The sequence below is a fragment of the Mauremys mutica genome, chromosome 4 (genome assembly GCF_020497125.1).
Source record: "Mauremys mutica isolate MM-2020 ecotype Southern chromosome 4, ASM2049712v1, whole genome shotgun sequence".
Classification (NCBI taxonomy): domain Eukaryota; kingdom Metazoa; phylum Chordata; order Testudines; family Geoemydidae; genus Mauremys; species Mauremys mutica.
This window is the reverse complement of record NC_059075.1, coordinates 142,358,754-142,372,302: the sequence shown is the minus strand read 5'-3', so window position 1 is coordinate 142,372,302 and position 13,549 is coordinate 142,358,754. Positions and strand designations below refer to the sequence as shown.

The window sequence follows — 13,549 nt, the reverse complement described above, 5'->3', positions numbered from 1 at the left end:
AAAACACAAGTAGAACACACACCCAGACACAGATATTCAACAAAATGCTTCTTTAGTCCCTGCAAAATCCTTGTTCTTCTTGTCATCAAATTCAGAACGCAGCTGTTCCAATGCTTCCTTCCACTACATATTATAGCAACACAAAGGGGGAATCAATAACACTAACAAAAGACACTTTGAGTCTTCAAAGTACCTTACAAATAATGAAGCCTAAAGACACCCTCTGAATTAAATATCATTATCCCCATTTTACAGATGTGCATGGCAGATAGTTGATATGACTTGGCCATGACCTCTGAAGGTGTTGGTATAGAACTGATGAATTCCCAGTCCTCTGCTTTTACCATTGGACTACACCTCTCATCCAATTGTTCTTTCTGACAGTAAATAGAACCCATAATTTACTTTAATGATGTTTTCTGTGGCTGATTAATAGCATGAATTAACAGGCAGAGGCACCAAAGGGTGTAAACCCCACCTTTGCCAGAAGGATAGCTACTGAATAATTTGCTACCAAAAGAATTAAAGCAAAGCAGGAGAGATTCCAAAAAAAAAAAAAAAAAAGGGGGGGTGGTGGGGAGGAGGGGAAGGCATGTAAAATAGATACATTCAGAGATAAAAATGGAATAAATTCCCACATGAAAGAGTCCACAACTATTGAAATCAATGGGATTTTGTTACTGGTTTCCATAGGAGTTCATTAAAATATTATGTAAATAGGGTTTTTAATTTGGGAGCATGATGCTCACACCTCAGTGCAGAGGAATCCAAGGTTCAAATCTGAGGCATGGGAGGACCATCTGATGGTCACCTTTCATTTCTGTGGATTATATGGCTAGAAAACTAGGATTGTGTAATCCATGCAAACAAGTGAAAGGGCTAGGTTGCATTTTTTTTGCTTGAAAACCTCATTATGGTTTTCATTCAAGTAAGAATCTCTTTTTATAAAGGAGACACCTACCGGTATTTATTTATCTTGCCAACCAGCTTGTGTCTGAGATTGTTCAGATTCCTGGTTGCCATTGTTGCCCTGCCAACAGGTGGGAATGACACCCATTCTCTGCATCTCTGTCATGTCTTCCCAGCCTAGTTTTCCTCCTGAATGTCCAAATCAATCGACATGAAGCAACAGATAATCTCATGCTGAAAGGTCCCTGATGCTAACAGTCGGAGACATGCCCCAGATGGTTAGCTGGAGGAAATGTGATCGAGCAAAACAGATTGTTTGTGTTCTCAGGTCTCTGTTGTGGAGTGTGATTTGCATGCAATTGGGATCATTAATGCAATCCTCAGAAGTATATATAAGCAGAAGGGAGAAAGCAAAACATACCTATCTTTCAAGAGGAACAGAAGCAAGGAGAATATCAGTTTTGCAAGAACCTATCTACTAGTTCTGGGTTTACACACTAGAAACACATAAAAAAATGTTAATTTTCATCAAAAATTTAGATGACATTTGTCAATTGTATTTATTTATTTATTTAGTAAAGGGCGGTGGGGGGGGGAATCATTTCCTGACCAGCCCTGTTATTAATGCATCTCTGCTGAGCTTGGATTTTGGATCCATACACATACACTTCCCCTCTTTTACTGAGAATGTCTCATGGCAACCAGGAGGCCAAGGACGAAAAGGAGATTGAACACCTGGGGACCTCCACAGACAGCTAGCAAGAACACCACATCAGTCTTCGTTTCAACACCTGCATGGGCGAGCCTGAGTGCAGTGAGTCAGCCACAAACGCCATCCCGATTAATAAGACAAAACTCAGTCAGCTTGGCCGATCGCATTTCCCTAACCACATCCATCACAGGCACAAGGTTAGCAGGGATGGCTTGAGAGCAGTCTGATGGACTCCAGCAGCATGCGCTTTTCAGGCTGATGCTCAGAGTTGGATGCAGTCCTCCTGGGTTGAGGAAAAAGTTGTTCCCAGAGAACAGCCTTCAAGAGTGGCAGTGTCACCACCCACCACACCGTATCACCCAGTGATAGTACACAGGCTAGAGCGCACTGTACTAAATGGCTATTTCCAGTGTTATTCCAGACAGAGCCACCCAGAGGAGGGGGACTAGTGAGGCAATTTGCCCCAGGCCCCATGCCCCACAGGAGCCCCGTGAGCCGCTCGGGGTTTTCGGCAACACTTCGACAGCAGGCCCGTCACTTGCTCCAGGTCTTCGGTGGTGGGTCCTTCAGTGCAGCGCAGAAGACTTGGAGCGAGTGAAGGACCCGCCGCTGAGGTGCTGCCGAAACCTTGGAGCACCGCCTGGTGAGTACAAGTGCCGCCGCAAGCAGCGGGAAAAAAAAAAGCCGCGATCGGCAGCACTTAAGCTGCTCCACTGCCTCTGCTTCATTCGGCGGCGGGTCCTTCCCTCCAAGAGGGACCCGCCGCTGAATTGCCGCCAAAGACCCGGCTCTGCCCCAGGCCCCCTGAATCCTCTGGGGCACCCTGATTCCAGGTGTTATTTCCAGCTGCAACAAGGGCCATTGGAGGGAACCCACGCACATTTGAGGTCCTTAAAAAGCAGAACTTCCCATATAGGCCAGTGTTCAGGCCCAAGAGCGTGACATTGGAGCCTTTTCCTGAGTTTTACAAAAGGTTCTAGTTGCGACTCTCACTCAAATCTAATGCAGCTTCACAGAGCTTTTGATTCAAACAGTTCAGTTAATGTATATACTCATTCATTATCCTGTTCGTTTATAAGCCGACCCCCCAAAACGGATAGGTAAAAATAGCAAAAACAGTATGACCCTTTCATAAGCCGACCCTATATTTCAGGGGTTGGAAAACTTTGGCTCCCAGCTACTCAGGATAAGCCACTGGCGGGTCAGGATGTTTTGTTTACTTGGAGCGTCTGCAGGCATGGAGCCCCTCAGCTCCCTGTGGCCGTGGTTTACCATTCCCAGCCAATGGGAACTGCAGGAAGTGGCGTGCCTTACCCTGGCGGCAGTGTTGAGCTGGAGCCGGTTCCCACAGGTTCCCAAGAACCGGTAGCTAAAATTAGACCTCCGTGGAGAACCGGTTGTTAAAGGACCAGGGGGTGGGCAAAGAACTCCAGTCCGTGGGCCGGACCATCCTGTTGCTCCCAGAATTCCCAGCTGGGGAGGCTGAGGCTCCCCCGGCCCTTCCCCTGCTTCCCCGCAGCTGCAGCGTGGCCAGCTGCCGGCACCAGCTGGGCAGCTCAGCTGAGTTCCGGAGTCGTCCTGCTGCTTTGAGCTGCGGGCAAGGTAAGAGGGGAGGGGGCTGCAAGCTCTAGGGCTGCGGGGGGGGGGGGCAAGTGGGACAATTTGCCCCCGGCCCCACGAGTATGTCTCCCCCTCTCCCGCTCCCCCACTTAAATCAGAACTTTTTATAGGGAACCGGTCGTTAAGATTTTGGCAGCTTATCACTGCCTGGTGGGCTGAGTGCCAAAGGCTGCCAATCCCTGTATTAGATATTCAATGATTCCATAGAGTTTAAAATCATCAAATTTTGGTGTAGACCTGTTTATAAGCCGACCCCCGTTCTTTGATGCATAATTTTTTTTACCAAAAATATTCGGCTTATGAACGAGTATATACGGTAATTTAGTAGAGAGACTGACTGGTCAAGGGGCTCCAAAATCATGTGATCTTTAAGGTGAGCAAGACACCAACTGCAGCCAATAAGAGGCTGGATTACAGACCACAAAACTTTGCCCCAAGGTTATTAAGAATTTGCAGACGTTGAAGCATCTTTAAGAAAGGAGCCTGAATGCTTTTGATGAAAAAGGAAGGGAGGGGAAATGCTTGTACTTGTATTTTCCTTGACAGATCAATAGGATTTGCCTGTTAAAAGACCACCAGCGATAAAAATTGTAGTTGATCAGCATTTTCCCTTAACCTTCCTCTCCAAGTAAATGCATGAGCTATATTTTAAGGCAACGGTTAACCCTTGGATTGTACTTTGGGCACCTTTGGTTGTATAGTGTTTTCTGGAGACATTTGCAAATGTGACACTGCCTTGTTTTAAGAGTATCCTGCGTTTGAACTAAAGCTCTCCTAAAAAGACTGTACTGTACCAGAGAATCAGTTATGTGACTTGACAGAGGCTACTCACAATTTATAACGTACTGTAATTTCAGTGGTAGCATCACGTATGGTAGCTGTGGCTGTAAAGCTAGTGTAGCCCGATCTGAGGGAGGGGATGGCAGTAGGCACTAAATTCAGGAATCTCTGAGTCAGTCACATGCAAAACCTACTCCCTTTTCTTGTTGCTTAACCTGTGTTTACTTTGCAATATATCTGATGCAAAACTAGGGTGGGGATTAGCTTAAGCAGTGAAGCACCTGGTAGCATATGAAACTATGCAGTAAACGTTCAAAGAAAGAGGCAAGATACAGGGCAGAGCTTTGATCAGGCAGAACATACCGTTGTCAGAAATCAAAATTCAACTAAATCTGCAGCTAGACTGCTTAGCAGTAAGGCAATAGCAGACCTGGGATAAATGCACCGATAAGTCTTACCATGCTGGCTTGAAAAACTCTATTTAATATCTAAACATCCTCAGTAAAGTATTACAATGCAAGAGCTACTAAAGGCCTGATTCTGCAACCCTTCTTTGTTTGAATAGGCTTCCAGAACGCCTGGCCTCTGCGCCAATGTCCCTTGTGCCTCCGAGGAACCCCATTAATTTGGAAGGAGACAGTCACAGGGCTGAGGCCTGATTTGTAATTAACCAAATGCACTGCCACTTTAAAACAAAAACCCACCACAGGAAAAATACTCGAGTCCCTCTTTGGATTTATAGCAATGATTAGAAGGGGGAACCATTTCTGAATAAAGTCTCATGACACCTTTAATCATGCCTATTGTCCTCATCTGAATTTCCCCAGCCTAAGGTCTGGATGTAATCCCTTTGTATATCTTTAGCTTTTATCAGTGTAACAGCTACACAACTAAACAAACAATACTTCCACCCCTGAATTTACAAACGTTTATTGGAATCTAAAAAGCCAATCCACATTCTGTTATCTGTAATTTGGTTCTGCTCTAACAATATGTATCTGGCACTATCCCACCTAAGCCTCCAGGGTATTAAATCTACAATGAGATACAAATAAAATCCACAGAATAAACAGACCTGACACCCCACAGTTCCTCAAAAACAAATGACCTACAGAACACATATCCAAAAGCTCCTTTAAAACCCAGAAAAGAAATGCAAGTCAAATGTGTGAGCAAAGACTAGAACAAAGCAAGTCACAGACCACATTCTTCAGAGATCTGAGAATCCCTTATCAACTCACATATTAAGCCAGATTTCCCAGCTTTTGTTAGCTATTCAACTTGTTTAGAAGCCTTTTTATTTTCCTTGACTTTACAGAGTTTATCACTTGCTGTTCATTCAGAGTATCACAGGTTCAAACATGTTTCCTTTTAATCTGCTCAGTACTAACAAATACCTCCCGTAGCTTCCCAAACTGCATGAATGATTAATGGGGCTCTGTTTAGCAGAATTCATACTGTCCACACCGGAGCTCCCCAACAAGGCTATTGCTGCTTCCCCCATATCTAAACTAACCAGTCACTGCTTGGATTCAAAGCAGGAGGCTAATCAGGCCAGGTAGCACTTTGAGAGGGTGATTTGACTTCTTTACTGCCTTTCTCTTGAAAGCCCAAATAAAGAAAGATACTAACCAGGACCACCTCTGCCCTCAGAAGTGACCTCTTGCGTGAAGATCCAGGGTGGATTTGTGGCATAGAGGGAAGTGTTGTTGGAGTTGTTGGCATGTTTCTTCCCAAAGAGTTTGCTGAACGTCCCCTGCACAGACTGATTCTTCTTCATCTTTGCTCAGATCCCCTGCCGTGCTCTGCTCAGGTCTCCAATGTTTCCTCTAGCAAGACATATTTCCAGTGTGCCCTGTCACCACCCAGCTGAAGCTAAAACAGGTGTTGGTCTGCAGAGCTACCTTTTCGGCTGCTTTAAGGGTAAACACCTGAGCAGGTAGAAGGCTGGCTGCTCTTACCTGGCCACACCCAACAGCAGCTCCAGGCTTGGTCACATTCCTTCCTTCCTGCTACAATGAGCCATTGTTAAACTCTGCCAATCTCTAGTCCCTGCTGCTCAGGGATGTTTCGTGGATCTCTCCAAAACACTGTGATACCCACAAGAGGATCCATAAAGCTGTTCGTCTGCTCTTCTCTGGTCATGATAAAAACATGTACACTTTTCATTAGCCCTCCTGTTTTTCAGAGACAAACTAACAGCAAAAAGTGTTAGTCAACTAGTGAATTTATTTCACAGCTCACCACATCTTTTATTTGTCTCTTCTAATAAGGAGACACAAGGCTGGGGCACTGAAAAATAAATACTAATGCACAGCAAGTCATTTCGGTGTGGTGCTACCTGTTGATTAAATATCTTGGCCATCAGTAAACGTACTTCTAACTAGTATATGCATTGAGTCAGGGTAGCAGAAGCACGTACTTAGAGTCTGGTTTTTCTCTATTGTTACTTCCTTCTCCTTGGCCCTCCTTTGCTCCCCACTTATCTGATTATTCATCTGTTACATATAGTCTAAAAATCCTGGATGGTGGGCTCTTCCGGTCCAAGACTGTATTTGCTCCCTTGTTTGTAGAGTGCCTCTTGTAATGGGACCTTAATCCTGGTTGAGGTCCTTAGATGCTACTGCAATAGAAATAAATAACAATTGTCTTAGGACAACTAATAAGTTTAATCATTTTATTTCATCATATATTTTCCACAATGCAAATGGGCAGCTAGATTTTAGATGGTGTGCTAATAGCTAAGAGCCTGATCCCGCAAGCTGATCCATACTGGTGGGCAGGGCCCCTGTGCCTGTGTAAAGTCCTGATGCCTTCCTTCAGTGGGACTGTGTCTAGGCAGAAGAGCCTGTCTGTGCAGATTAGTTTATAGGACTGGGGCCTAAATCACAGTCTAAGAGCTAAAGTTTATGGAATTTAACCTCGACTATAAGAACATAAGAACTGCCATACTGGGTCAGAGCAATGGTCCATTTAGCTCAGTACTCTGTGTCTGACAGTGGCCAGTACCAGAGCTTCACTGTACAGGAGTGTACAGAACAGGGCAATTGGACTGATCAACCCTTGTCTTCCCCTCCCAGTTCCTGGCAGTCAGAGGTTTAGGGTCACCCCAAGCACGGGGTCGCATCCCTGACCATCTTGGCTAATAGCTATTGATGGACCTATCCTCTATGAACTTATCTAGTGCTTTCTTTGACCCAGTTATACTTTTGGCCGCCACAATATCCCATGGCAATGAGTTCCACAGGTTAATTGTGCAGTGTTTGAAAAGTACTTCCTCTTGTTTAATATTAAACCTGCTGCCTATTGATTTCCTCATGTGACCCCATTCTTTTTGTTTTCTGGGAAAGGGTAAATAACGCTATATAATTGATTTTTCTCTTAAGTACAAAAGTAGGTATCATTCCTTGAATTAATCTCTAACATTGCAAGGTATTTTATATATGGTGCAAAACAATATTGCAAGTTAATGAATAATAACTTCAGTTAATTATAAATCTTGGTAATTCCATAGCATTTTATGCCTTCAAAAACTCATTCAAACATTAACTAACTCTGAAAACAACGCTGTGAGGTGATGAATGAAAGTATTATCTTCAGCTGTACTTCCAAGTCAGCTACTAGGGTCAAAATGTATGTAGATTTCATTACTATAGTAAATTCTGGAGATGTTGCCACCTGTCAGCTCACCTGTCCCACATTTTGACCTTGCCATAAATTACAAAAATATTAGAGCAATAGATGCAAAAGCCTTTCCAGAGTTTTGAATTTAATCTCCCAATGAACGAGTACCAATGTAATACTCTGAAAATGGAAATCCAACCCAACGACAGTTTATTCAGAACTGCCAAACACCACTGAAACAGAGGAAAAACAAATCTTACATCCATGGCAAAATGGGGGTAATATTAATTGGTGTATTAATGTAAATGTCTTTCTCATCATAGACCTTTGTTTTTGTACTTTTCTGGAAAAACTGATTACCGGGAAAGAAAAACAGAAATCTTTGGCAGTGGGACCTCAGCCCCTCACTGCAGACCTTTGATTCAGGAAATAAAACCTAACCTCATATAGTTACCACTCCTGCATTATGGGTTATAGTTGTGCTCAGTGTCGGGCATGAAAGAACCAAAGGAAGGGACTCATAGTAGCTATAAATTAGAGCTCAGATTCTGTTGTTTCTCTTACTCATATTGAGTAATCCCTTCCTCCAAGATGAATCCTCCTGAAGTCCAATGGGTCTCCTCTCAGAGTAAGCTACTACCCAGGGTGAGCAAGGGTGGTAGACTCTGGCGCACAGTCTTTTTAACAGCTCTTTTCAGAGATGTTTAATTTGTGACAAACCAAGGAACCGATCTGGCCAACCCTGACACCTATAATTAACTTTATCCACATCTTGAGTTCTCCGGGACCACTTGTACACAAAGTTATTCTGATGTTCCATCTGGGCCTAAGTCAAGGTCAAAATAAGGGAACAGTATTGCCTGCAGATATGATAGGTAATAAGATAGAAGCTGTAAAGAGGCATTTTTCATAAGGGAGGGTTTGTGGAGAAAACAATGTCGGCTCTTTGCCAGGGCCCTCCCTTCCTGCACCCCAGATGCTTAAAGAAAATCCCCAGGTACCTCCCATGACTGGAGGTCAAACCAAATGACCACCCCTCCACCCCACTACCTAGTAATGTCAACTTAATTTCCATCAGGTGTAGGGTAAATGCAAAGATATGTACATTATAAGCCAACAGAACACTGTATCTTTGTGAAATATGCAAGACATTTGGCAAGTGCCACCTGGTATTTGCAATGTTTGATCAAACCAGTTTAACCGGATATACGTATATAGACAAATTAACTCAAGGAACACGGGGGGAGGGAAGAGAGGAGCTAATCAACAGAGAAGCCAAGAGAATCATATAGAGTGAGAAAAATCCACAAAGCTTTTGAGAAGAGCTGTTCCGTGAAAGCGCTATGGCCACAGTCAACATAACTGTCCAGTGTTATTGGTTGGTATTAAAGTAAGATTCAACTCACTGGCACCCCTGTTCAGAAAAGGCCCCAGTGACGAGGGCCACGTAGGAACCTGGATAGAGACAGGAAATCAAGGGCAAAATTCCAATGGGCTTCAATGGTGCCATGTTTTCACCAGTTGCAGGTAGAAGGCCTACCCAAGCCAACTCATACATCCCCGCAGGAGGTGGGGCCAAGGGGGATAGCGCTGGGTGCTTGAACAGACTGCAGCAGTTTCAAAGACCCTGGGAGATCAGGACGGGGAAGGTGGCACAGCAGCACCTACATTTCCCACTGCCCCACCCCACTAACAGCCAGTAACAGTCAGGGAAGCAGGGCCGCCCAGAGGGGGGGCAAGTGGGGCAATTTTCCCCAGGACCTGGGCCTCGCAGGGGCCCCACGAGCCCTGGCCCAGCGGCAATCCAGGTCTTCGGTGGCATTTCGGCGGTAGGGGCTGCCGAAGACATGGAACAATTGAAGGGCCCCCCCGCCGCCGAAATGCCCCATGAGCCCTGGCCCAGAGGTGTTCTGGGTCTTCGGCGGCATTTTGGCGGTCGGGGCCCTTCAGTCACTCCAGGTCTTTGGTGGCGGGGGGCCCTTCAGTGCTGCCGAAGACGCAGAGCGACTGAAGGGTCCCCCGCTGCCGAAATGCCGCCAAAGACCCGGACCGCCGTCGGGTGAGTACAAGCGCCGCAGCTCCCCCACTTTGCCCCAGGCCCCCTGAATCCTCTGGGCGGCCCTGTGGAGAAGGAGGCGATAAAGAGAGACAAATTCCTCTCAGCATAAGGGTATGTCTTCACCGGTCTTTTTTACTTCCCCTGAACTTATTGCTAACTAAGGAGAGATACTTAAGCCTCTTATAAAGACTGTTGTGCACATACACCCGCAACGTTTGCTCCAGACTACAAATATTTGTTCTTTACCCCAGCCTCATCCCTAGGCTAGACTGGGCGAGGTCTGGGGAACATTTGCACTGTGCTTGAAGGCCTCTGATAAGAGGCGATAGAGAGTTGGGATTTATAGGATGAGATTTCCTAAAGCGCTCAACTTTTGTCCTAACTCCAGAGGTTTTTCAATGGGAGCAGGTAGGCGAACAGTGTAGGGTGACCAGACAGCAAGTGTGAAAAATCGGGACAGGGATGGGGGGTAATAGGAGCCTATATAAGAAAAAGACTCAAAAATCGGGACTGTCCCTATAAAATCAGGACATCTGGTCACCCTAGAACAGTGTGGCCTTGTGGAAATCCCACCCACATACTGTGCTGGTGGGTGCTTTGTGCTATAGACAGTGAGCAATGCAAAATATTGGGATTGTACCTAGCTGGGCATGTCACTTTAAGTATTCTGCACTTCTCCAAAAACAAAGGGCCAGGTACAAGCAAGATATTATTGCTACTTTGGAAACCATTGTAATTTCTTCCTGCCAAGTCATTTTCCGCACAACAAAATCCTGCCTTGCTGTCCACGTCTGTTGAAAATGCACACATTACTGTTTCTAAAAACAGAAGTGGAAATAGTTGACCAAACACAGTACTTGTGTGTGTGTTCCCCCTCTTTCCTTCTCTGTTTTTATTGCATAAAAGTAAACACATGTGACCTATGAACTAAGTAAATACTAAGCCAAGAGTAGCAGAGAGAGTTAGACACTGATAATGAAGAAAAGCACAAGGCTGAGGAATGAAAACTCTGGCTCTCTGGAAACCCCTTTCAGTTTAGAACCTGTCCATCAAGTTTTCTCTGAGCTTCACAGGGGCTTGGGAGGGGTATCACTGCTGACTGACAACTGCATTCTGCGCTGTCAAGCTGTCGACTTTCTGCTAATAATTTTCTTTGTCCAGCAGTTAAAAGTTGTTCACTGTCTCCAGGAGCACAGCTGACGCCTGTTATGTGCCTAACAATGTCCATTACTTGCTGTAGAAATAGCTTCTTTTGTGCTTTAAAAAAAAAATCAGCAGCAGAAATGCGGGTTGTGATGCCAGCCTTGTAATTTGAAGGAACAGTTCCACTAACTCAGGCAGTAAGGGCCAGCAGGCAATGGTCTGGCACATTTCTTCCAGTGGAGGGCAGTGCTTTACACAAACTCATTCAAATGTTCAAAATTAGGCACCTACATACAAACATTAGAGGGGTCGCCGTGTTAGTCTGGATCTGTAAAAAGCAACAGAGAGTCCTGTGGCACCTTTAAGACTAACAGATGTATTGGAGCATAAGCTTTCGTGAGTCTGACGAAGTGGGTATTCACCCACGAAAGCTTATGCTCCAATACATCTGTTAGTCTTAAAGGTGCCACAGGACTCTTTGTTGCTACATACAAACAATCTGATTTTAACATGGGAGCTACAGATGCTTAGCACTTCCTTCGGAGTGGATGGCCATTTGCATTTAGGTACCTATCTGAAGGAACCCCTGTATGGCCTCCACCTATCCATCCTATCGTATATTACGAACTGCATCTATCCTTACATAATGACATTATCTTTTTAAAGCAGGTCTATTTGTGAGCACCACAGCTGTCAAATGAGATATTTAGAATTCCAATAGAAACAGCACACACATTCCACACACGCAGCATGCCACCAAGTTCCTGATTGTCAGTCAGAAACCAATGCTACTAGGAAACAAATGACTTAGGCTGCCAAAGACAACACAGGAGACAGATGAGTTTTCATCTGGCATTCTAGTAGCCAGTGATGTCACTAGCACTCCCAATTTTCCAAACACATCTGCCATGACAGGGACAATGCCAGATTCCTTACAAAAGTTTGGTCTATTTCCTCAATGAGTTATTGTAGAAAAGACAGGTGTATGTTTGTGTCATATCTTAAAGCACAATACCTGTGACAGGTTCCGTAACTCGGGAACACAAGACTTCTATGAAATACCTTTTATTGCATGAAGCGAGTTATTCATGCAATGAAGTGACAAGAAACTTTGCTACCTGGTGAGGCGCTCGTGTAAATAAAATATGTAATCCACCCCTGCAGAGGTGTAGTCCCTCTCTTCTCAGATTTAGCTATAAGAGGTTGAGGCTGAAGCTCATAGACAGCCAAAGAACAAAATGATTGTTGTGGTTGTGGCAGCATTATCAATGACATATTTCATAGGTGTGACATCAAATCTATAAATATGAGTAACAAGCAAAACAAAGACATTTGAAATTTACAAGGGACTATAAACTAACAAATCCTTGGAACGTTGGCTTAAGTGACTTTTTTAAAATTCAAGTGAACAGTATAAGTTACTAGACATGAATGTACAGATTACTTAATATATACATACAATTATATAGACTTGTTAATGGAGATAGATAATATAGTGCTTTGATGATGTAAAGACATCAGAATGGTATGCTAAGTATTCATATCTGTATTAACAATTTCTTAATGTGCCTGAATTTTGAATAATGAGAACTTCCATGAAAACACTGGAAATTAATATAGTCTGGCACTGGCCAAAAGTATATCAAAATTTGGAAAAATGCCTCATTTTTACAGCAAATTTTTTACACAAAGATTTTCATTTTCATGTAGTGTCCATGATTATTAACAAGTCAGGCATAAAATAGCATCTGTTATAATTTTTGCAAAGTATTTTTTATCACAAGATGAATTAGTCATTTAATAATAATATGTTTCTGATATGTATATTCTTGAGTGATTTTGTTGAATTCTCTATTCTTATGAAAGTAAATAGCTGGTGCGGGGCTGAGTAAATTTGTTTCACTTGTCACCTAAGCCAACTTTGAATGTGCAACTCTTGAAATGGAGAACTATTACTTTAATGCAAATCTGGTTCATCACAGATAACATCTGAAAGACCCCTTTCCTCAGCTCAGGGATGCTTCAAGAAAAGATTGATATGAGGTTGGGGGGCAGGAATCATTCACCCAGAACTATTCACTCAGTAAAAATGCATTTTCCTTTAAAAAAAAAAAGGTCTGTAATCAGCATGGCAGCTCCACACAGATACACAAGTAAAGAGTTTTGTGCTGAGCAGTGCAGTGATACTACTGCCAATGGTTCTCTATTCTTACAAACAATCCTGACAGGATTGTAAAGCATTGCAATGCTGTGCTGTTCCTGCCTGGTCATTGTGCATCGGAAGAAAGTGAACTCTTCTAGCACTATAGTTTGGAAGGGGAGCAGGTTCTTTCATTAGGTGTTTGGTTCTCTTGTTTTCTCCTAAATAATACTTGGAATGTAGACAGGGTCTCTTCCTTCAACCTGGTCCAAACAGGCAGTCCCATACGTCCATCAAGGAAAGTCAGCCCCTCGCCAATAATTAGGTCGGCTTAAAATCCACAATATTAAAAACAAACAAAAAATCTGGGTACTTTTTATTTGCCTTCCACTTTCTGGGCCATTAAGGTGCACTCTGGTCAGTTTTTCAGGCTTTTTCTCTGCAACTGTGTGAGGGCAAAAAGCAGGTTACTTTGAGAAATGAAATCAGAGATTCAGGGCTTTAGGAAAAACTTGAAATATCAATAACTGTCACTACATTGGCAAGAGCTGGGGAGGCTGGA

The 13,549-nt window shown here is 43.8% G+C and overlaps 1 protein-coding gene across 1 annotated transcript in view; it reads right to left on the bottom strand.

The window, feature by feature from the left end:
• Positions 1–5,908, bottom strand: part of C4H6orf132 (chromosome 4 C6orf132 homolog) — a 30,280-nt gene extending 24,372 nt beyond the window's left edge. Inside the window, exon 1 of the mRNA XM_045012459.1 lies at positions 5,654–5,908. Coding sequence (XP_044868394.1) covers positions 5,654–5,801 — 148 coding nt within the window. The 5' untranslated portion in view covers positions 5,802–5,908. The remainder of the gene's footprint in view (positions 1–5,653) is intronic.
• Between the last annotated feature and the right edge of the window lie 7,641 nt (positions 5,909–13,549).